Genomic DNA, 24,473 nt, shown 5'->3' on the forward strand with positions numbered 1-24,473 from the left:
AAGAAGACTCTGTATTGATTCTTAGATTGAGAAGATGTGCCATACTGAGTCCAAAGAAAGAAGACTCTGTATTGATCTTTAGATTAAGAATATGTGCCATACTGAGTCTAAAGAAATAAGACTCTGTATTGATCTTTTAACACATATGCTTGCTAGCAGAGGAATTAAGGTTACTCCCAGTCAGACAGAACATTTTATACAAGAAGTATGTCCATGCTTTTCTGAGGAAGGAAAGGTAAATGTAAAGGCATGGGAGGAGGTAGGCCCAAGGAGCCTTATCCTTAACCCCACTGCAGCCTTTCCACCCCGGGAAAGTGCAGGATTGGCAAGCTCTCCCTGGGGTGATAGATCAGGACTCAGGTAATAGCGGAAAGCGCCAATCCTACTCTTAAAATGGATACAAGAGAGCATTTGGGGTTTTTCTTTTTAATGCCTGCTTTTAAAAAATAAAAAAGGGGGAATTTGCCGGGAGCCGGTCCATGCTTGCTGTTTCAAGGGACCTGGCGTATATAGCATACTGTTCTTAATATGTTTGCTCCCCTTAGCGCTGTGTGTTTTAACCAAGGTCACCTCTCCGAGAAAGGTTGTTTCCCCAGGTAGGGATTTTTCCCTTAAGTTAGGGAGGGGATGAAACTCCTTAACTAAGTGCCAGGCGGGTAGTTAATCACTTTAACTACAAACAATCATGCTTAAGCTACATAATCTTTACTCCCTGGAATGGAGATAAGAAACGCCCTAACCTTTGTAATAGAAATTGACAGGATTAAAATCAACTGGTATAAATACAGATGTAACAAGACAATAAACAGCAGAACCTCTCTGGAGATCCTAACCAGAACTTCGCTGGAGATCCTGAACAGAACTTGGCTAGAGATCCTGGCTAGGCTGCTGATCAACTGAACACTGTCTCCGTGTCATTCCTTCTTCGCCGACTCCGTCCACACCTTTGGGGACCCCTGGACCTGCTGGGGTTGGACCCCAGCATCTGGTGCCCGAATAGGGACCCCTAGACAGAACTTAGAAGACAGAATCTACACACAGAACTTAGAAGACAGAACCTACACAGAACCTAGAGAAAGAAGAACTTCGCTGGAGAGAACATGGCAAAAGATCCTGGACAGAAACTGGCCACAGAACCTAGAGACAGAACCTAGCGAAAGAACCTGGCTGAAGAACCTAGAGACAGAACCTGACTACAGAACCTGGATAGAACACGGCAAGAGAACCTGACTAGAACCTGGTGACTGAACCTGGCTGGAGAACCTGGACAGAGCCTGGCTGGAGAACCTAGTGAGGGAACATGGCTACAGAACCTGGCTGGAGAACCTAGCAAGAGAACATGGACACAGAACCTGGCTGGAGGTCCGAACCAGAACTTCGCTGGAGATCCAGACCAGAACTTGGCTGGAGATCCTGGCTAGGCTGCTGATCAACTGAACACTGTCTCAGTGTCATTCCTTCTTCACCGACTCCGTCCACACCTTTGGGGACCCCTGCACCTGCTGGGGTTGGATCCCAGCAGATCAACAAGTGAATCTAAAAACCAAGTGAATAAATAATCTGAGGAACAGAATAAACTGGTGAATATAATAGAATCAGGGGCATAGAAAGGGAGTGGACTGACAATTCTCGGGGGGGGGGGGGGGAGGGGTGTGAGGGTGCGGGAATAGACTGGAAAAAAATCATACACCTATGGATGAGGACAGGGTGGGTAAAGGCAGAGGGTGGGCTGGGAACTGAGTGGAGGGGAGCTATGGGGGGAAAAAAGAGGAACAACTGTAATAATCTGAAAAATAATGATTTAATTAAAAAAATTTTATAAACAAAACACATTTATTTAATAAACACCCAGATTTTTAAAAAACTAAAATAAGTAAATAAATAAATTTAAGAACACTCCAGAAAGTACATCTCCAGGAACAGATAAAGAAGCAGACCAGCCCAGCTGACGTGGCTTAGTGGTTGAATGTCAACCAACCAGGAGGTCATGGTTTGATTCCCAGTCAGGGCACATGCCCAGATTGCATGCTAAATCCCCAGTGTGGAGTGTGCAGGAGGCAGCCTATTGATGATTCTCTCTCATCATTGATGTTTCTCTCTCCCCCTTCCCCACTCCTCCTCTCTCCTCCTCTCCCCCTCCACCCTCTCCTTCCCCCCTCCTCTTCCCCTCCCTCCCTTCCTCTCCCTTCCTCTCTGAAATCAATAAAAATATATATTTAAAAAAGTAGACCAAATCTTTAAAGAGAAATTAACATTCTTTATACACAGTCTTTTCCAGGACACAGAAAAGAAGGAAACATTTTCCATTTCATTTTATGAAGTTACCCTCTTTCCAAAACAAAGGCATTACACAAAAAGAAGGCTACATACAAATTTTCCTCATCAATAAACATATGAAAACACTTAACAAAATATTATAAATGAAATTCAGCAATGACTTTATTTGCATAAATATAAATATGAATATTTATTCATATTATTCATATGAACAAGTGGAGTTTTTTTCAAGGGATGGATGTTTAGTTCAATATTGGAGTATCAATGTAATTCACCATATTAACAGACTAAAGAAGACAAATCATAATATATCTCGATGCAGAAAACACATTTGACAGCATTCAACACCTGTTCATGATATATTCAAGGAAATAAAAATAGAGAGTAATACCCTTATCAGGAGAAAGGATGTCTACAAATATTTAAAACTACTTAATGGTGAAAGACTGAATGCTTTCACACTAAAGATTGGGAAAAAACCAAGGATGGCAGTTCTCACTGCAATTATTCAACATAATGCTGGAAGTTCTGGCCAGTGCAATAAGACAAGAAAGAGAAGTAGGAGATGTACAGACAGAAAAGGAAGGAGGGGAACTCTATCCCTCCATACAATTGATATAACCATGTATGAAGCTTAAGGAATCTTTAAAAAAAACTTCTAGAAGTTAAGTGAGTTTAGTAAGGTTGCAGGATATAAAATTAAAATAGAAAAATCATGGTATTTCTACATACTAGTAATAAATATATGTGTACACAAAAATTAAAAAATACAGTATCATTTATAATCACTGAAAAAATGGGATAGGAGTAAAATTTAACACAACATGCAGAGGACTTACATGCTGAAGACTATAAAATGCTGATGAAAGAAACAGATGATGATCTACATAATGAAGAGACATACAGCATTCACAGGTTGGAAAACAACACAGTAAAGATTTTGTGTAATTATAAACAATTTTTCTAAACTATTTTATGAAAAGGCAAAGGAATTGGAATCACTAAGAACAATTCCAAAAAAGATGAAAGTCAGAGAAATAAGTTCACCTAATTTCAAGACTTCTTATACAGCTACAGTAATCGGGGGACCGAATGGAGAACCCAGATAAAGACACTTAGATATACCAAATAATTTTTGACAAAACTACAAATGTAATTCAATGAAAGATAGCCTTTTCAACAAATAATGCTGCAAAAGGTGGACATCCATAGGCAAAAAAAAAAAAAAAAAAGAAGAACTTTAACCTAACATCTTATTTTAAAAAATACATCATGGACTGAAATATAAATGTAAAACTACAAACATTCAGGGGGAAATAAAACAGAAGAAAAATCCTCAGAATCCAGGGCAAAGCAAAGTTCCTTGACTTAAAAACAAAAATAATAAAAATAAACTATTAATACACACAACAACTTAGAGAGCTCTCCAGAGAAATGCGCTGAGAGAAAAAGAGCCAATCCCAAAACATCCCCTATTACATGACTGGTTTTATATGGCATGTTCAGAATAGGCAAATCCATACAGAAACAGAAAGCAGATTAGCAGTTACTAGGGAGGGGATGGGGCAAAGGAGGGAATGGAGTGATTACTTAAAGGGTATGGGGCATTTTTATGGAGTGATAAAAAGGTTTTCAAACCAGAAAGAGTTGGCAGTTACACCACATTGTAAATAGACTAAATAACACTGAATTATACACTTTAAAATTGTTAATTGTATGTTATGTGAATTCCACCTCAATAATACAGAGAGAGAAAGAGAAAGAAATCAATCTAAAAACCCATTGGCTCACATATTTAAAACATAAAACAAATTTGAACAATACCTATTTATTACCCTTTCAATCTTCCTTTTATTTCATGTTTATGAAAATTTATTTGTGGAAGAATGTTCAGTGTTTAAACTACAGCAGGTGCTGTTCTAAGAGTTGAAAGGAAGAGAAATATAGGCACTTGTACATGTAGGTGGGATCACTGTAAATCTTTATGGACTAATCTACTTTTTAATTCTTCATAATGCTCAACTAATCGCAAAGCTATCCTAAAGAGTTATTTTACATTCCAAAAGTGGCGTTTACCATTACGGAAGGAAAACTAAAAATTATTCCTGTGTCCCTGAAAATAATTTTTCAAACTAAGTCAGAGACAAGTTTCATATACTATACAATACTTATACTGACAGGTTATTGCACCAAGAGAATATTAACCTTCAATCCCTGAATCATTGGAGAAATGTTTGCAAGAATACTTTTGGCCTCTTTATCTGGTCAAAACACTAGAAGCTAAGTGGTGTCTGTACAAACCAATCATTTCACCAGCAGTTTTATATTTCTTTAAAGCCTCATATAAAAAGCACCTGCCTAAAGTGAGTAATGGAGTTTTATATTCATTGCACTTAGGAACAGCGTATGTAACCTATTCCGTTTTCCTCCCTTGTGTAATATATTTCAGCTTATATTGCACAACACATTACCAATGCATATAAAGACTCTCTGATCAGCCATTTGGACTGCAGTCAGCAACCTGCCTGAGTGCCTTATTTTTTTTTTCCCCTGCCCTAAATAACATACTCATTTTATTCAACCACTTAAATGAAAAAATCTTTTTAAGATGGTGATCTAACTTTCTTAATAAACATGTAACATATGTATGTGTACGAACTATATTTGGAATACAAATTCAAACACACAATTCTTGAACAAAACTTGTGCATTAATAGTTGAAAACCAGCTGAACACGTCATTCTAAGGGAATAAAACAGAAGCCTAGATGAAATGCCTTCATGTCTGTTTCTCTCCTGAGCAACCTACAATTAAAAAATTACTGCAACCACACTGGCAAAAAGCTAAGCTAATTTTCACCTATTAGAGGGACTAGAAGTAGGTTCGAACTATTAATAAAATTTGATCAACCTTATATCTGCCAGACCCTGAAATATTTTCAAGGCATAAGTTTCCTAGACATTGATAAAACTTCATGAAACAGTGATGAAGGCAAAATTTACAAAGAGTGATGATAAAAATGTGGTATGATATTTTTGTAACTGAGATAGATCTAAAATTTAAGTACAACTGATAAAAAGTAATAAAGATTGAAGGAAATTAAATTTAAAAATTAGATTTGCCATATTTATAAATTATGGCTCCGTAATATTGTAAAATACTATAATATCTATTTTAACAGACTGTAATATTATAGATGAGTAAGTGAAAAATAAATGAGAGTTTGCAAGGCAAAAGTGCCATGCTGCCCCTTGCTGGTATCTTCATTCAATAATCTAAGACTAATAGCTAGCATCAATTAATGAACATTTACTTAGGCCCAACTATGCACAATCAACGTTTTTAAGTGTTGAGATATTCAGAGTTATCACACATACACACACATGCGCGCACGCAATGGGTTATCATTCAGCCGCGAGAAAGAAGGAGATCCTGCTGTTTGTGACAAAAGGATGGACCCTGAGAGCATTTAGCTAAGGGACTGAAGCCAGACAGAAAAAGAGAAATACTACGTGGTATCACTTCTGTGTGAAATCTTAAAGAAGTCAAACTCAAAAAAAGAGTGAAAAAAATGGTTTCCAAGGGTGGGAGAAATAGAAGTTGGTAAAAAAGTACAAAGTGTCAGCTATAATATGAACAAGGTCTGAGGATCTAATATATTACATCGTAACTATAGTTGATAACACTATATTGTATAATTGAAATATGCTAAGAATAGAATTTAAATGTTCTCACCAAATATATATAAAAATGCATGATGAATGTGTAAACTAATCATTTCACAATATACCCACAATATGTTAAATCTTATAATTTTGTAAATTATACCTCAATAAAGCTGAAAAATCAATATCTGAAAAATAACAATAATCAGTAATAATTTCTTCATGTTAAGTAAACTGAAATAAGAAAATTAAAATACTCATATCCCTTCATTTTGTCTACTTAAAATATAAATCAGCATTGTTCTAGTTTCTAAAGTCAAGGTATTTTGGCAAAGAAGGATTTTTATCACTAATGAGTATCAGCAAAGTAGACTCTGAAATTTAGAGACCCAATTATAAATTCATTCTGATTAATCACCAAGTCCTTACAGTGTTCAGGGCTTGGTGACAAATGCTTAGGTAGCAGCTAGAAGCAAGAAAAACATATGACCTCTCCTCAGTATTTAGATTATGAAAGCAAATAGCTATGGTTTATATATTGAAGCTTTAAATATGTGCAAGACATTATGTACAATGCTTTATACATATTATCTTTCCTGAAATATCATAAAAGCAACATGAGTCAGATAAATAGTAATATCATCACTGAAAAACTGAGGACCTGAGAGGTTAACTTGTCCAAGGCAAGGTCACACAATATGACCAAAACTGGGACTTGACTCTCAGCTTGTCATTGAAGACTATGTTCTTACACACTATGTAACAAAGACAAATTACCCAGTAAAAACAATCACAACATTGAAGTGATTGTGAAACATCAGAGAAAACGCATGACACCCAAGAATGAGAGAAAATCAATCAGCCACATTCATGTATGGTTGTTCTCTATATGACAAACATGAGCTCCAGCAGGTAATTACAACGAAGGATTAATCTTTCACTTCTCATGTGCTACACACACGTACATATATTTTAATTTTTACATGTACACATGTTTTAAATATATAAACATGTCTGTGCATGTCTTCTCCGGCAATCTTCCATGATGAAGTACCCATAAAAATAATGTAATATAGTACTAATTCCTGTTTATTTTAGTGGACTCATATTGGACTCATATTGACAAATAATATGCGGCTGATTTATAATCTCATATCATAGTCTATCAATATACAGATTACAGACAAGCCTGGCTGGCATGGTTCAGTAGTTGAGCATCAACCGATGAATCAGGAGGTCACAGTTCAATTCCCCATTCCCGATCAGGACACATGCCCAGGTTGCAGGCTCCATCCCATGTCGGGTGTGCAGGAGGCGGCGGATCCATGATTCTCTCTCATCATTGATGTTTCTCTCTCTCTCTCTCCCTTTCCCTTCCTCTCTGAAACCAATAAAAATATATTTTTTTCAATCTTCATCAGAGGATATGTTTATTGACTTGAGAGAGACAGAGAGCAAGAGAGCAAGAAATAGAGAAATATTGATGTGAGAGAGAAACATCGATCAATTGCCTCCTGTTCTCACCCTGACCAGGGATCAAACCCACAAGCTAGATGTACAGGGCAAGACTCCAACCAACTGGGCCTGCTGAACATTTTTAATGCACTGAGGAACAATCTTCTAAAATGTGACTATATTATACATAGACTAAGATGTCTTTCAGGTCAGGTTCTAGTAGATCCCAGGGAATAAAATGTGAGGATAACTTTTTTAAATGTGTAAGTCATCAAAAATTCTTTTCTCCATAAGAATTTTTGTGCTATACCATGACAGATCTTTATGTGCAGAAAAGTGTGATGTATCTGGCATACGTTACTTTTAAAATGTACATTAATAAAACTTCAAGGGAAATACTAAATAATATTTGAAAAAAAGACATATTATAATATTCACAAATTAACTCCAAAAAAACAAAGTATTTATTATAAAGACTGTAATAGTTCAGACTTCATTGTTTTTTAATATCAGTAATTCTTAATGCAACTTGAAACATTTATAATCTTTTAAGTTTCAAAGAATTATTTTATAACTTGGCTTAATTTGTGAGAAAATCGCTTTTATGAATGCCAGTTGTACTTCTTTGGAAAGACAAATGTAAACCTATTTAGTGATCTGATTTTCTCTTTCATCTTGTCTCCAGTTTCTGTGTAGATTTATAATGTTCATTGTTTCCAATTTTAACAAATCACCTAATGGCAGAAAGGAAAATATGTTAACCTTGGAATTATTTGCAGTTGGAGAAATCCCTTTTGTCTGGCCCATACAGGGCCTGCAATCTGTTTTAAACACAGATTGTCTGTCTTTCGTCTGACAGCCACCAAGCTGCACAAATTACTTTCTGCCTGTTCACCTGTTTGCAGCTGCGTCTGTAAGCTAAAGATTCTGCAGTTTGACTTGAGCAACCACTTCAGGATTGATGACATGTGCTGCTGATAAAGTGAGCAATTTGAAGAAATTACTGGCTATCGTTATTGAAAGACATCTGGGCATGAGCTGAGAACTAGAAGCCTTCAATCATGTGCTTGCAACCTGCAGTGGCGGCAGCAGTGTTTGAAGTGATACCCTACTAAAAAGAAGTTGGCCCTGGCACTAAATAACCAAGTAATGTATGGAACATAATCTCTCAAATGAGTAATAAAAGGTTCTGTCTTGTAGCTGTAAAGATTTGAGGTTTGCACTTTTCCTTAAAATATTCTTTGATTTTTTTTAAAAAAAGGAAGGCAACAATTCCTGTTTCTATTCTTTTGTAATAATTTTACTTGTATAGCATCTATTTCCTATGTCATTAATTTATTTCAAACTGCTACTACTACTGCTGCTGTAAAAAAAATACTATAGTCAACATTTATTGAATACCTACTACATGGTCCACATTCTAAACCTAGAAAGTTTTATGTCTATTATGTTATAAAAAACCAAATCAACTTTATTAAACTAAAAATATGATTCCCCTTCTTTGGTGGAAAAACTAAACTAAAGCTCCAGGAAACTGGCCTAATGTCACACAACTGTGAGTCCATCTCCTGATGAAGAGCTCATTCAATTCTACTATGCTGCCTTTCTGCTCTGACTTTTTGGGAATTTTCTGGTCTCTGGATGTACTTCTGATGTGTGCTTAATCGCACATTTGCCAGAAGCATTCTACCCCTCAAGTTAGTCATTCAGAGATGTGGATTCTATTCCACCTTTCCAACTCATTATATAAACTCTATTCCAAGTCAGCTGTCTTCATGAATTGAGAAGGCTGACCCAATCAAATTCATACTTTTAAGGCTAGGAACAGTGCTAAAAGTTCAAGGCCTTCCCACATTTGTTGAAATTGGATAATAAAAATTCAAGTAAAATTATGCCAGAAATAATAGCAAATAAACATCCTTTTATGAGGAAATAATGCCTACTATTAAATAAAAAGAAAGGTGCTACTTAATAAAAATAAAGACATTATTTAAAATATTTACAAGTTCGATGTTATCAACAATGAAAATTAATAATTAGTAAGGCCAATAAAACATTAGCACAAATAGAATCAAATAATAAACTGTGATAAGACAATGCTACAAATATTGTCAAAACAAACTTATAACTTACATCAATGCCAGCAGAAGAATCAATTAATACATTTAGATGTACATATGTGAAGCACACATTTAGCATGTTTCAAATACAAAATTGGATAGTATTAATTTATAGCATCATTAAATTTTCCTAATTAAAATCACTATGATTTTGGACAAGCCTTTGAACCCCTTCTCTCCATTTTCAAATATTTATAAACCAGTACAGATCATTAAAAAATCATAGGTAACGCTAAAACACACATAACCACTCAGATAATAACTTCTCCTTATGCAATATCTAAAAGTTCTTAATATGTACATGTATTTAAAACACAGTATAAAAGTCAGTATTTTTTAAAACAGTTAAACTAAAACATGCCCATTAATACTAAAAATTAACTTTTTAAAAATTCAAAGGTATGATGATTCTTGAAAAAATGACTACTATATCAAACATTATCAAAAAGAATTCTAAAATAAGTCTGCAGTTAAGTAACATATATGAGAAGTCTAACTTGCAAGTATTAATTTAAAGATCAATTTTCCAATTATCAAATGATTATTCTTGTTTAAGGTGGACACATTAAGTAAAATGGGTTTCTTCATTAGTTAGAAGGGACATAAAACAAAACAAAAAACTGCCTCTTTCAAAGGTTGTTTTGAATAAAGGGGCTTTTCTACTATTTTTAAGTTGGTGTTTAAATTTCCAGTTTTGGAAAATACTACCTTTGTAAACACTGCTATTTCTTTCAGCACAAATTGAAGTGCATTGGTCAAAATGCACTATCATTTCAACTTGTTAAAATTAAGTATACTGAAAAAAATAGAAAAGCCAAATCCTTCAATTAAGTAATCATATAAATTTGGCTTTCACATTTCAGTATTCAATATTGGATTAAACACAGACCTGACTGACTCCAGCCACAAAAGAGGATATATATCATTAATGATTGTAATAAATCAAGCCTTTATTTATATATTGAATGATATAGTAATAGTAACGTTCTTCCACAAAAAGATGATAGTTACAAAATACCAGCTATGTCACTATCCTCTTTCCTAGTTGTATCATGAGTTTATGTTTTAATAGCACCTTTTATTTTAAAGACCTAAGTCGTGAGAACATTCTTCTGTACCACTCCATAACTTTGACCCAAAGTACATATAAAAAGATTAGACTTTATTTGGTATAAAATCAGTTGGCAGTTTTACATCTGTGCATGCAACATAAATACACCAGCTGGCATCTCAGGCACACACACATATGGACTTCAAAACAGAAACTTCCTTATTTGCAGCACTGCCAGGGTAATTTTGTATCCTCTGCATACTACAGCTATTTGTCAGGCCCTGCAGGTGTGCACTGCACATAAACACACAGCTGTAGTCCAGCAAGCCAAGTGTTCCATCAAACACATAAAGGGAGACCTCAGCAGTTGGATTAGTCATCCCTACAACAGGTCCAGGGAGAACAATATGGGTTAGTATTTTTGGAAAAAGCATGGATGGGAAATTTATGATTATGCTAGTCTTACCAAATGACTGGTGGATTGTGTCATTTTTAAAGCAGTGCCTACTTATTAAGGTTATTAAGGTTTAGTTAGAATGGTTGGAGAAAAATTGGAATTTGTTTTTAATTTTAAATAAAGCAATGATCTACAAATTAGTTTATTAAGTGGAAAATGTGAAAAGGTTTTCAAATTCATCTTTGGTTTTTGGAAGTTATTTCAAGGGTGCCTTGGCTATAATATTTATAAATCATAACTAGCATACTTCAAACATTTACTAGTTCTACATTATATTTTATTATATTTATAATGCTACTGTTTAATTCATATGCATTTAAGATGAATTAGCTAAACCAAGTATTTGTGTCCAATATTAGGTATCATAACATTTAACTAACAAAAGCTACATGCTATATTAATATTAGACTATAAGCAATAGCTTTGTTCTCAAATATGATATGAAAGTACATTAATGTATACATGGATAGGGAAATAAATGAAAATATAAGATGTGATCATTTTGCAATCATATGAAAGCTCCCAAACACATTAAATGTGACCTTATTAATAATCTTTAAAATAACAGGTAAGCACTTCAGGCAGTTGATAATTATGACTATTTTAACCACATTTCCCCCAAAATGCTCGAAGTCCAGCTGGCAGTTGACAAAACATGAAAGATAACTTAGAAAATGAGCTTGAATGCATTATGCCTAATATACTAATCTTCAGTGAACTTGAGGTCAAGGAGTTAGTAATCAAGAAGCACTAGAGTCTCTGACATCAGTGGATTCACATTTTCTTGTCCTGGAAGGTATAAAGGTACTTAAAAATTATGTTAATCTGATACAAATCCCACCCTTCTGCCTAAAGCCTAACTTTAGGAAGTATTGACTCAAATTGAGCCCACAAAAATACGATTTAAAATTAGGGGGAAAAAAGGTTAATTAGATTTCTTTAAAGTCTCATGTCTTGTTTTATTCTTTTATGTAACTGTAAATAGAAAATACTTGGAATTCAAACTGGATCCCATATTACTGATGGGTCCCGGAGGTGTGATTCATAGCTCTTTAAAGCTTCCTAGAACTCCTAAATGCTCCAGGTTGGATCTGGCTGAGTTTTGGTTCTGAACCTTAGAATTACTCTTTTTTAGCAATTCTAGCTAAAAAATTTACATGAGTATCTTTTGTCCCAAAATACTGTCACTGCGGAAAGTGGATGAGTGAAATATCTTGGCCCTTATTGGCCATAATAAAAAACATTTCAAACAAATTTTAGTTAACAGACTCTATTCCAATTATTTATTGCTGTGGAACTGCTCCAAAACTTAGTGGTTTAAAACAATCTATTTTTATCTCTTACAGTTCTGTAGATTTTCTAAACTCATCTGGTGGTTCTTGACGGGGTCTCTCTCATGCAGCTGCATTCAGATGGTGACTGGGGCTGGAGTCATCTGAAGTCTTGACTAAGCTAAAGATCCAAGATGGTTTTCATCACTCACGTGTCAGATACCTCAGCCTGGATGACTGGAACACTTGGGGGTCACACGGGTGTGTGTGTGTGTTTCCATGTTTCCTTCCTTCCTTCATCTATGTGGCTAGGTTGGGCTTCCTCACAACATGAGGGTCTCAGAGACACTGGATTTCTTACATGGTGGGAAGCTTCACCCAGAGCTAATATTCTAAGTGACTTAAGCAGAAGCTGTAAAACTTCTTATAACCCGGCCTCAGAAGTCTTAATGGATACCTTCAATAAATCAACAAGCAAGTGTTGGCGAGGATGTGGAGAAAAGGGAACCCTATGCACTGTTGAAGGGAATGAAAGATTGGTGCAATCACTGTGGGAAGAAATTGAAGTTAAATCAAAAAATTAAAAATGGAATTCCCTTTGATCCACCAATCCAACTTTTGAGAACTTATTCAAAGAAAGCCAAAATAATAATTCGAAAGAATATATGCAACCTATGTTCACTAAAGCATTACTTATAATATCCAAGATCTGTAAACAACCCAAGTTCCCATCAGTAGATGAGTGGATAAAAAAGATGTGGTACATTTACACAATGAAATACTACTTGGTTGTCAGAGAAAGAAAAAAAAGGAAATCTTTACTTTTTGCAACAGCATGGATGAACCTGGAGATTATTATGCTACATAAAATAAACCAACCATAGAAAGACAAATACCATATGATCTTACTATATGTAGAATCTAACGAACAAAACTGACGAACAAAACAGAAACAGAGGCATGGATACATGAAACAGACTGACAGCTGTCAGAGGAGAGGATTGGTGGACTGGGTGAAAGAAGGTGAAGGGATTAAGCATCTACATATCTACATAGCATATAGGCACAAACAATAGTGTGGTGATAGCCAGAGGGAAAGTGGGGTAGGGGAGAGGTGGTGGTGGGCCAAGGCAGGGAAAAGGGAGATGGAAAGAGATTTTTTGTTTGTTTCTTTTTTTTTTTTAATTAAATCTTTATTGTTCAGATTATTACATTTGTTCCTCTTTTTTTTCCCCCCCATAACTCCCCTCCTCCCAGTTCCCGCCCCACCCTCCGCCCTCACTCCCCACCCACTGTCCTCATCCATAGGTGCACGATTTTTGTCCAGTCTCTTCCCACATCTCCCACACCCCTCCCCTCCCCCCAAGAATAGTCAGTCCACTCCCTTTCTATGCCCCTGATTCTATTATAATCACCAGTTCATTCTGTTCATCAGATTATTTATTCACTTGATTCTTAGATTCACTTGTTGATAGATGCATATTTGTTGTTCATAATTTGTATCTTTACCTTTTTCTTCCTCTTCCTCTTCTTAAAGGATACCTTTCAGCATTTCATATAATCCTGGTTTGGTGGTGATGAACTCCTTTAGCTTTTCCTTATCTGTGAAGCTCTTTATCTGACCTTCAATTCTGAATGATAGCTTTGCTGGGTAAAGTAATCTTGGTTGTAGGTGCTTGGTATTCATCACTTTGAATATTTCTTGCCACTCCCTTCTGGCATGCAAAGTTTCTGTTGAGAAATCAGCTGACAGTCGTATGGGTACTCCCTTGTAGGTAACTGAGTTTCTTTCTCTTGCTGTTTTTAAGATTCTCTCTTTATCTTTTGCTCTTGGCATTTTAATTATGATGTGTCTTGGTGTGGTCCTCTTTGGATTCCTTTTGTTTGGGGTTCTCCGCGCTTCTTGGACCTGTAAGTCCATTTCTTTCACCAGGTGGGGGAAGTTTTCTGTCATTATTTCTTCAAATAGGTTTTCAATATCTTGCTCTCTCTCATCTTCTGGCACCCCTATAATTCTGATGTTGGTACGCTTGAAGCTGTCCCAGAGGCTCCTTACACTATCCTCGCATTTTTGGATTCTTTTTTCATTTTGCTTTTCCGGTTGGATGTTTTTTGCTTCCTCGCATTTCAAATCATTGACTTGATTCTTGCGCTCCTCTGGTCTGCTGTCGGGCGTCTGTATAATATTCGTTATTTCAGTCCGTGTGTGCTTAATTTCTAGTTGGTTCCCCAATATAAGATCGAGGGTCTCATTAGTTTTCTTGTAGATCTCATTAAGTTTATCGGCAGCTTCTAAACAGTTCTTGAGAGACCTTAAAAGTGTGGTTCTGAACTCTATATCTTCCATTGACAATTTTGTCCTGTTTCTTTGTCTCCGCATTTTGTTATGCTTCCTTGGTGTACCCCCTAGTGGTCTTTGTTCGAAGTCTTATAGTTAAATCTTGATTGTTGTAGCTAATTCCAGGGAGGGTTTGACCTCCAGGCCAAGTGGCTATGAGAATCAGCTGTGTCAGCAGTGAGAGAACTTCTGTCCTCTAGGGAGGTGCTAATCTAGCCTTTGCCTGAGGCTATCCGGCAAATGCCTCTGTGCAGGGCTTGGGCGGGGCGGGTCGCACAGGATCAATAGGGTGGGCTGGAGAGAGCAGTTATGGCGGCTCTCAGTCCTGTCCCCAGGGGCTCTGCCTCTCTGAGTCCCAGCACCCGCTGCAAAGCTCGGAGAGAAAGCTGCACTCGCTCTGACCGAAGCCAGACAGTCCCGCTTCTCCCGTTTGCATCTGGGTCCCTAAAGACTCGCCCGGATCTGGTGCTCAGAGTCTGCGACTCCCTCCCGATTGAAAACAACAACCGCGCCCTCCGCCGCCAGCCCGCTCCGCGCACTCCGCACCTCAGAATTTGACTTCAGCACTGTGCCTCCTCTGAGTGTCCGTGTGCGTTTCTCTTTCCTCCTAGTTGTAGGACTTCCACTCAGCCAGCGTTCCTGTGGTTCTGGGTGATGTCCCTTCCGTGTTTTAGTTTCACTTTTGAAGTAGTTGTTCAAAGCAGCAAACTCCAGCGTTAACTTATGCCGCCATCTTGGTTCTCCGAGAGATTTTGCTTGAGACAATGGATGCATGATGCAGTATGCAGATGATATTTTATTGAGATTATTACACAGATGAAAGTCTGAGATATTTTTTCATGTTATTTAGCTAAGAAATATCTTCCTCTACCTGAGTTGAATTTTTTGAAAGAAAACGACGTTTTGTAAAAACTTAAAACAAGTTTTACCATAGGACAAATATATCTAAAACATATTGTTACCCTTCACCAGACTAAATAAATCATTAGAGAACAGAAAAATGCCACCATAAAGCATATTATATATTTTGTATGTGATTCTATTTACTCTTCAATACCCAGTTAATTTCTTAGTGCTTAAAATTTCTTCAGTTTTTTCATTTTACTATGAAGTGAAATAAGATAAATTGGCCAATAAATGTCAATATTAATATGAAGAATCTACATATTTCAGACTTTTCTTAGATTTTCTCATATAGAATTAATTACTTATGAAACTTACATTTTCCCAATATAAATTTTATTATAGTCTAACATCTTTTGCCTTCTTTTTAATTCTACTAAAACAGTGCCAGAATACACAGGAGAAAAGTTCCTATCAAAATTTAATTAGTTTTTACCAGCTACCAAGTCCAAATTCACATCCTTCGAAACTCAATACCATTATCTTTTCACTTAACCTTCTCTCAGGGCCACCTATTCTCCCCATCCCCACCAGGCTGGGCACAAGGAGGGAAGCTTTAAATATTTAATAAACTAGGAGCCTGGTGCATAAAGATTCGTGCACAGGGCAGGCCAGGAAGGGGGGGGCATCCCTCAGCCTGACCTGCACCCTCTCCAATCTGGGAGCCCACAGGGGAGCCCTGTCCAATCTGGGAGTTTCTGTCTGTCTTTGCAATCATATGAGCAAATTGTCTGAGACCCCCAACACAGCTTGGTTTGTTGCTCACAGAATAATAGAGGCATTTTTTTTCTTTGCTTCATTGGTGATTTCCTGGAAGTTTTAGGATATCTTCCCATTAATTTTTCCTAGACACTCTGATTTTACTTATGTCTCTCACCTTTGCTTTCCCTCCATCCCCCACCGCAACAGGAACTTGCTCCAGGCTCACTTTGCTCTAGTGCAGTAGTCGGCAAACTGGGGCTCGTGAGCCACATGCGGCTCTTTAGCCCCTTGAGTGTGGTTCTTCCCAAGCCTTAGGAGTACCCTAATTAAGTTAATAACAATGTACCTACCTATATAGTTGAAGATTAAAAAATTTGGCTCTCAAAAGAAATTTCAATCGTTGTACTGTTGATATTTGGCTCTGTTCACTAATGAGTTTGCTGACCACTACTCTAGTGCAATGGTTCTAAACCTTCCTAATGCCACGACCCTTTAATACAGTTCCCCATGTTGTGGTGACCCCCAATTTCGTTGTTACAAATTGAACATAATTAAAGCATAGTGATTAATCACAAAAACAATATGTAATTATATATGTGTTTTCCGATGGTCTTAGGCGACCCCAAAGGGGTCACGACCCACAGGTTGAGAACCGCTGCTCTAGTGTCTAGGACAGGGGTGGGCAACCCCTGGCACGCGTGCCAAACATGGCACGCCAGTAACTTTTGCTGGCACATGAAACCCTCTCTTATAATCTCCCATTTACAATTTTTTTTCTTAATATCGACTTATTTATTTTTTTCCCAATATATTTTATTGATTTTTTTAAATTAAATCTTTATTGTTCAGATTATTACATTTGTTCCTCTTTTTTCCCCCCATAACTCCCCTCCTCCCAGTTCCCGCCCCACCCTCCGCCCTCACTCCCCACCCACTGTCCTCATCCATAGGTGCACGATTTTTGTCCAGTCTCTTCCCACATCTCCCACACCCCTTTCCCCCCCAAGAATAGTCAGTCCATTCCCTTTCTATGTCCCTGATTCTATTATAATCACCAGTTCATTCTGTTCATCAGATTATTTATTCACTTGATTCTTAGATTCACTTGTTGATAGATGCATATTTGTTGTTCATAATTTGTATCTTTACCTTTTTCTTCCTCTTCCTCTTCTTAAAGGATACCTTTCAGCATTTCATATAATCCTGGTTTGGTGGTGATGAACTCCTTTAGCTTTTCCTTATCTGTGAAGCTCTTTATCTGACCTTCAATTCTGAATGATAGCTTTGCTGGGTAAAGTAATCTTGGTTGTAGGTGCTTGGTATTCATCACTTTGAATATTTCTTGCCACTCCCTTCTGGCATGCAAAGTTTCTGTTGAGAAATCAGCTGACAGTCGTATGGGTATTCCCTTGTAGGTAACTGAGTTTCTTTCTCTTGCTGTTTTTAAGATTCTCTCTTTATCTTTTGCTCTTGGCATTTTAATTATGATGTGTCTTGGTGTGGTCCTCTTTGGATTCCTTTTGTTTGGGGTTCTCCGCGCTTCTTGGACCTGTAAGTCCATTTCTTTCACCAGGTGGGGGAAGTTTTCTGTCATTATTTCTTCAAATAGGTTTTCAATATCTTGCTCTCTCTCATCTTCTGGCACCCCTATAATTCTGATGTTGGTACGCTTGAAGCTGTCCCAGAGGCTCCTTACACTATCCTCGCATTTTTGGATTCTTTTTTCATTTTGCTTTTCCGGTTGGATGTTTTTTGCTTCCTCGCATTTCAAATCATTGACTTGATTCTTGCGCTCCTCTGGTCTGCTGTCGGGCGTCTGTATAATATTCGTTATTTCAGTCCGTGTATGCTTAATTTCTCGTTGGTTCCCCAATATAAGATCGAGGGTCTTATTAGTTTTCGTGTAGATCTCATTAAGTTTATCGGCAGCTTCTAAACAGTTCTTGAGAGACCTTAAAAGTGTGGTTCTGAACTCTATATCTTCCATTGACAATTTTGTCCTGTTTCTTTGTCTCCGCATTTTGTTATGCTTCCTTGGTGTACCCCCTAGTGGTCTTTGTTCGCAGTCTTATAGTTAAATCTTGATTGTTGTAGCTAATTCCAGGGAGTGTTTGACCTCCAGGCCAAGTGGCTATCGACTTATTTATTTTTTAGATAAATTCACTGTAGGTGCATCTTAGATAAATAAGTAATTTTACATAACAAGTTATCTTAAAGACCATAGACATGGATTGACGAGAGAGGGGAAGATCAATTTCTATGCCTCTGCCTTAACTCTCCCTGCCTTCCTAAATCCGACCAGTGTTTTGGTTTCATCCACATACGCTTGTGAATCTTTGTTCTCAGTGATGAATTTTGTTAAGTCTCGTAATAGGAGTAGCCTGACGGATGAAAGTAGTAGCTCGTGCATATCTCTGAAGGTCATGAAATATAAACCTGATGTAAAAATCTCTGTCATCAGTGATGCAGCAGCAAAAGTCCCACGGATAATATCAAACAGAGTCATAAAGTTTTCTGTCGGACTATCAGTGTACATGTATACATTAAAAAATAAATGTACTTTTTATCATCATATACTGTGTTTTTGTCGCTCGAATGAATTTTATTATTTCTTCAAGGTTCTTCACATACATACACCTTAAGAGATATCAATTAGGCGTAACATGTTCTCAAAAAATTAGGGTTGGCATGCAGAAGAATTTTGAGTCAGAGATTTTGCTGGTTTTGGCACACACTCACAAAAAGGTTGCCCACCCCTGGTCTAGGAGATCTGTCTGCCACCAGAACTACAATTTCCAGCATTCTTGGTGCTCCCGGTGCTCTGGGCTTCCACTTCCGGTCCTGGGGCTGCTATCAGAACTACTATTCCCATAATTCCTGGTGTTCCCAGCACTGGAAGCTACTGAGGGAGCCATGGCCCCCCAAGCCTCCGGCTCTCCTGCTCTGCTATCCCCCCAGCAACCAAGGGAGCCACGTCCCCCCAAGCTGCTGACTCACCCCCTTCTTCTCTCGGCTGGTGCCTGTGTATGCAAATTAACCCGCCATCTTTGTCAGGTTAATTTGCATATGCACTCAATTGGCTGGTGAGCATAGTGAAAGGATGGTCAATTTACATGTTTCTCTTTTATTATATACGATGTTTCCTAAATTTAAAAGCTGGTAAATACTGGAACCAGAAGCCATTCATTCAAAACATTTATTTTGTGCTTACTCACTAAGGACATTTCTTTTCCTATAAAAACTATCTTAAGCTCATTTAAAGAAATGAATAAGAAATTACAATGAAATGTGCTAAGTACTATAATAGGAGGACAGAGTGCGTTTGAATTGCAGAGAGAGACCGCTAGCTTGATCTAGAGAAATTAGACTAAAAAATAAGGAGAAATAAACCAGAAAAAGTGACGGTAGAATGACCTGGAGTACTCCAGACAATGGAAAAGCATGAGCCAGGAACCAGGGGAAAGATCTAAGTTGTCCACAGGAGCTATTAAAGAAGTTCAGTGGGAGTGAAACTTGTTGGGAATGGTGGTGAGAGTAACAGGAGATGAAGAGGAAGAAATGGAGAACATTAACAGCAGGGGTCCTCAAACTACAGCCCACGGGCCACATGCAAATAGAATATTGTATTTGTTCCCGTTTTGTCTTTTTACTTCAAAATAAGATATGTGCAATGTGCATAGGAATTTGTTCATAGTTTTATTTTTTTAACTATATTCCAGCCCTCTAACGGTCTGAGGGACAGTGATCTGGCCCTCTGTTTAAAAAGTTTGAGGACTCCTGATTAACAATTTTGTAAGGGGTTTGGTCATTCCTAAGGAAAAAAAAAAAAAACACTGAAAACTGCATATTGTAGTCAGGTAACAGAAAAACGTCCTAATTAATTCCATATCCCTACAGTGTAGCCTAATTGTCCAAAGATATGTATGACACTTTTTTGTTTTAGTCATGACTTTTTAAAAAATATTTATTTATTAACGTATTTCTCACTGAATACATTTTCATGACCTGTTTTCTACATAAACCTATTATATTGGTCACTTGCCATCACCATTTTCACAAAAGGCCTCAACTGTTACCTTTGCAATGGCAGCACACTGAATGGAGACAGACTGTTCGAGTTACAATCCTCTATTTTCTCATCACTCAATCCAAAAAGTATCTATAAAAGCAAACACTAAACTATGCGAGGGGGAAAAATACATCAGGTCTTTAATTTATCCCAAAAGTTAAAATGTGGTTGTAAACTGGCATTTTTATTATTGCTCTATGTCTAAGACAGTTGACACAGCGTTATGTAATGGTAGGAGCTTCCAAAATATTCTACACATCACATAAGAACCGCCATCCTTTTTTCTCCATTCTCCACTTGCCTTCTTTTACCAATATAGGCTACTATATTAAAGGGTGAATGCGATAACAGGTCATGATGATCAATGCTGACTGTAACTGGACACAAACCCTTCTAATTCATCTGTTCTATGCTTCAGCAAACGGCAAAATCATTACAATTTCACACTTTAAGTCACTAAAAACAAATTTTAGAAATTCCACTAAATTGATATCAACAAATAAACTACATACTACATGTGATTAAAGCAAAACCCATGAGAACTGTTACCCAGGACTTGGATAATGCCCTGATACATTTGGCCAATGAAAGTAGAAGAAAAACAGTAGCACTGTGAAGCATCAGCCAGTTAATACCATTGTCATTTACCATGAGTGGGATGCACACCATATCAGACCATGGTTAATTAAATTAAACCAGTTCTTGTATTCTTAAAATGTGTCCAGCATTATTTTTTAAGGAATGTTATTGATTCTAGAGGGAGAGGGAGAGAAACAGAGATAAGTTGCTGTATGCACCCCGACTGGGAATCGTACCCACCACTTTTCAGTGTACAGGAAGACACTCCAACCGAGCCACACCAGCCAAGGCTGTTCAGCATTATTTATTTGGATACTACACAACTGCTTTTAAACCTGAAGATCTCCATCCCCCACATACAGTCAACACTATTCTGTTTCATCTATTGGTAATGGAATCTATAAGTGGTTACCATAGTGTTCTACTGAAACAAAAACAAAAGAGCAAAATTTTGTTTTATTAATGTATCATTCCTATTTCACAGTTAAGTAGTTTCAACAACTTTATCTCACAAAAGAAATGAGAGTAAATATATGTATGCATTGACCTAAGGGGAAAATGACATAATGCATAGATAATGTTTTCATGGTAGCATTTTTGTATACAAATTATGTTGAAAGGTACTACAGGTTTTTTTAATGTGAACTTAATGCAATGCATTACTTAGTTAAGAAAAAATATTTGACAATAGCTCTGACTATACATGCTGAAACTAGTAAAAAATCAAATTCTATTTTAATGTCCACTCTACTGAATTATTAATTAAAATAGGAATTAGCCTATGAAAAATTTTGGAATGAGAATGCAAGATTTTGATGTTAAAAAATCCTTTCTTCTAATATTACCAAACATTCTGTGTACTTTAGATAAATTGACAAATATGTCAGCCATGTAGAAGGAAAACAAGATAAAGATTTTACTACTTTTCTGTATTATTAAAATTCAGCATATCACAGAGCAGGAGCCAAATATCATTACAGTAGAATAAATTTCTGCAATATAAGAGTTAATATAAATTCAAACCAGAAGTAATTATCATTATAAATTTTTATGAAAGATCTTAGGTGCTGACTTTAAATTTGACAGTCGAGTGCACAATTTCTCACCTGCTGTCAACTTCTAGGTTAGTTCTATAGTATGTAGTATGTAGTCTGTATTCAGTGCAATACCAACTGAATTAGATGGGGAGAAAGACATTTTTTGGCTAACATTGCTGAAGTTTTCACCAAGTTATCAAGCGTTTCCTCTTCTATAAATAATAATTAATTTAAAAACTCCCTAAGAATAACTATAAAACATTCTTATAAAAGTCTGTAATTTTGATGGAGTAAAAAGTTGTGTTCTAGATATCTCATTTTTCTCTAATATTTTCTTCTTTGCATATTTTTTATATTTTTCCATCTTTATATTTCAATCAATATTTTCTTAGCTATTATTAAACATCATTTTGTGTTATCCCTTCTTAAATATTCTGAATTCTGCCTTTAATTCAACCCATAAATGTAAAAAATTCCCAAATAGAATCTTATCATGAGAGGCGTGTTGCTAATAAATTTAAATAACTAGAAAATAAATACATTTAAAGTTTTCTTGATGCTAGTACATTAAACAATTCTATAAATTCTACAAAGAATCAAGATATAATTCAATCTCTACTGACTTTCATATTTAATTGAAATGTTTAAGCAGGTTTTTAACTCCAAAAAAAAAATATGAAAACCTTCTGTTAATATTTATGTTAACTATCAATCTCTTTATCAAGTCACTGAATCTTTGAAATATTTACTATTGTACATAAAATTAACAGTTTTTTACAACCATTGACACATGTAATACTTTACTCTTTTAATAACAGACATTTATACTCCAACTCTCTGACAGAATTTCAATACATAAAACCTATAAGAAAATGCTCATTCTCAGTTACATGGAGAATGCTTACCTGTAATTAAAAGTGAAAACTGAAAGCTTAATGATAAATCCAGTGACATGCCTCATTTATTAAACCGATGCTGTTAGGGTATTATATATGTACGACGGTAAGTATTTTTACACACAAATTCAAGGATTCCAGAAATGACATTAACGTTGCTATTATGCTATTCAATCTTTCAAAGGCTGTAAGCAAGGCTAAAGCCAAATTGCAGATTTTAGATGAATATCCAAACTGAATCTGTACTACCATACATTCCTAATAAAGTAATATTGCATTTACAATAGCAGTGAAAACAGTCATGGGATGCTAGATAGATAGATAGATAGATAGATAGATAGATAGATAGATAGATAGATAGATAGATATTCATTCTAAGCGACCGTCCAACTGTCCAACTGGCCAGTAGATATGATGCGCACTGACCACCAGGGGGCAGACGCTCAATACAGGAGCTGCTGAGCTGCGGTGACTTGGCAGCAGCAGTTCTCAGGTGACGCACCCCAGATCCAGAGAGGGGGGAGCCCGTTTCCAGGGTGCATCACCCAAGAACCACCCTCTCACAATCCAGGACCCCTCGGGGGATATATCAGAGAGCTGGTTTCGGGCCCAATCCCCACCTGCCGGAGGGACCCCACTCACTCTACAGATGCCCTTTCAAGCCAGCCAGCCAGGGAGGGACCGTGGGAGGTTGGCTCCAAGGCGTGTCCGGCCCAACTCGCCCAGTCCTGCCCAGCTGGCCACCTTCTAATTAATTTCCTTTCACTGTGCACGAACGAATCTGTGCACTGGGGCACTAGTTTTATATAATTTCACTTCCATATCGTTATAGGCCAATAAAACAAGTACTACTGGTCTTCCCCATTCTGCAAAGAAGGAAATTTGAGTCTTAAAAACTTCGTTAAGTCACATGGCTAATAAAAGGTGAAACCAAGGTTCAAACTTTAGCAATGAGAAGATACTTTTCAGGACAGGAACTTAATTTTCAACAAATAATACAAGCCTTAAATTAGAGTCACTGATAACTGAAATCATTCTCAACTAGGCAAATCAATATTCAAATAAAGATTCTTGTGGGAGGATAGCAAACTTCTGATCCCAAGAAAAAAAATAGCAGCTCTGGCAATCAGCAATGTGCAAGTCTCTACTATATGCAAGAAACCTGGGATCTTTAAATTTTGTCCTGCACTACACTAGAGAGCGGTATGGATCTAATGAGGGAGTAGTTAAACTTTAAAGGATCACAACCCATTCTCACGAAGAGTTTCAAATGCCTAAATAAAATTCCTACAAAGAAGTTTACTTTTTCTCAGAGCTAAAAATAGTAAAAACAAAAACAAAAAACACAAGTTCTGTACCATCAACTGAAAATTAAAATATGGCTAATTGTATAATGAGTAGTTACTTTAAGACAAAATTTTGATTAATGAGTTACTGTAGAAATATGGGAGAAGACTAAAAATTAAACTGATAATGGAACTGGTGTTTATCTTTGCAGATATTATAACACTGCCAGCAATGTAAAAGAATTCTCCAACTTACTACATTAAGTCAGAAGTCAAGACATATTTGCATTATTACTATTAAATGTGGAAACTGGTAAGCAGGAGTAAACTTTCCAACCATAAGTCAAATTGTGTCACTCCTCTGGTT

At 36.6% G+C, this 24,473-nt stretch overlaps 1 protein-coding gene across 5 annotated transcripts in view; it reads right to left on the minus strand.

The window, feature by feature from the left end:
• Nucleotides 1–24,473, minus strand: part of VPS13B (vacuolar protein sorting 13 homolog B) — a 626,384-nt gene that overhangs the window by 486,819 nt on the left and 115,092 nt on the right. The window contains exon 17 of one of the 5 annotated variants that reach the window (XM_059672118.1): nucleotides 10,645–10,950. The exons of the other annotated variants lie outside the window; for them this stretch is intronic. Coding sequence (XP_059528101.1) covers nucleotides 10,748–10,950 — 203 coding nt within the window. The 3' untranslated portion in view covers nucleotides 10,645–10,747. Of the gene's footprint in view, nucleotides 1–10,644; nucleotides 10,951–24,473 lie in introns of those variants that run through there. 5 annotated transcript variants of the gene reach the window in all.

Source organism: Myotis daubentonii, chromosome 17, assembly GCF_963259705.1.
Source record: "Myotis daubentonii chromosome 17, mMyoDau2.1, whole genome shotgun sequence".
Lineage (NCBI taxonomy): Eukaryota > Metazoa > Chordata > Mammalia > Chiroptera > Vespertilionidae > Myotis > Myotis daubentonii.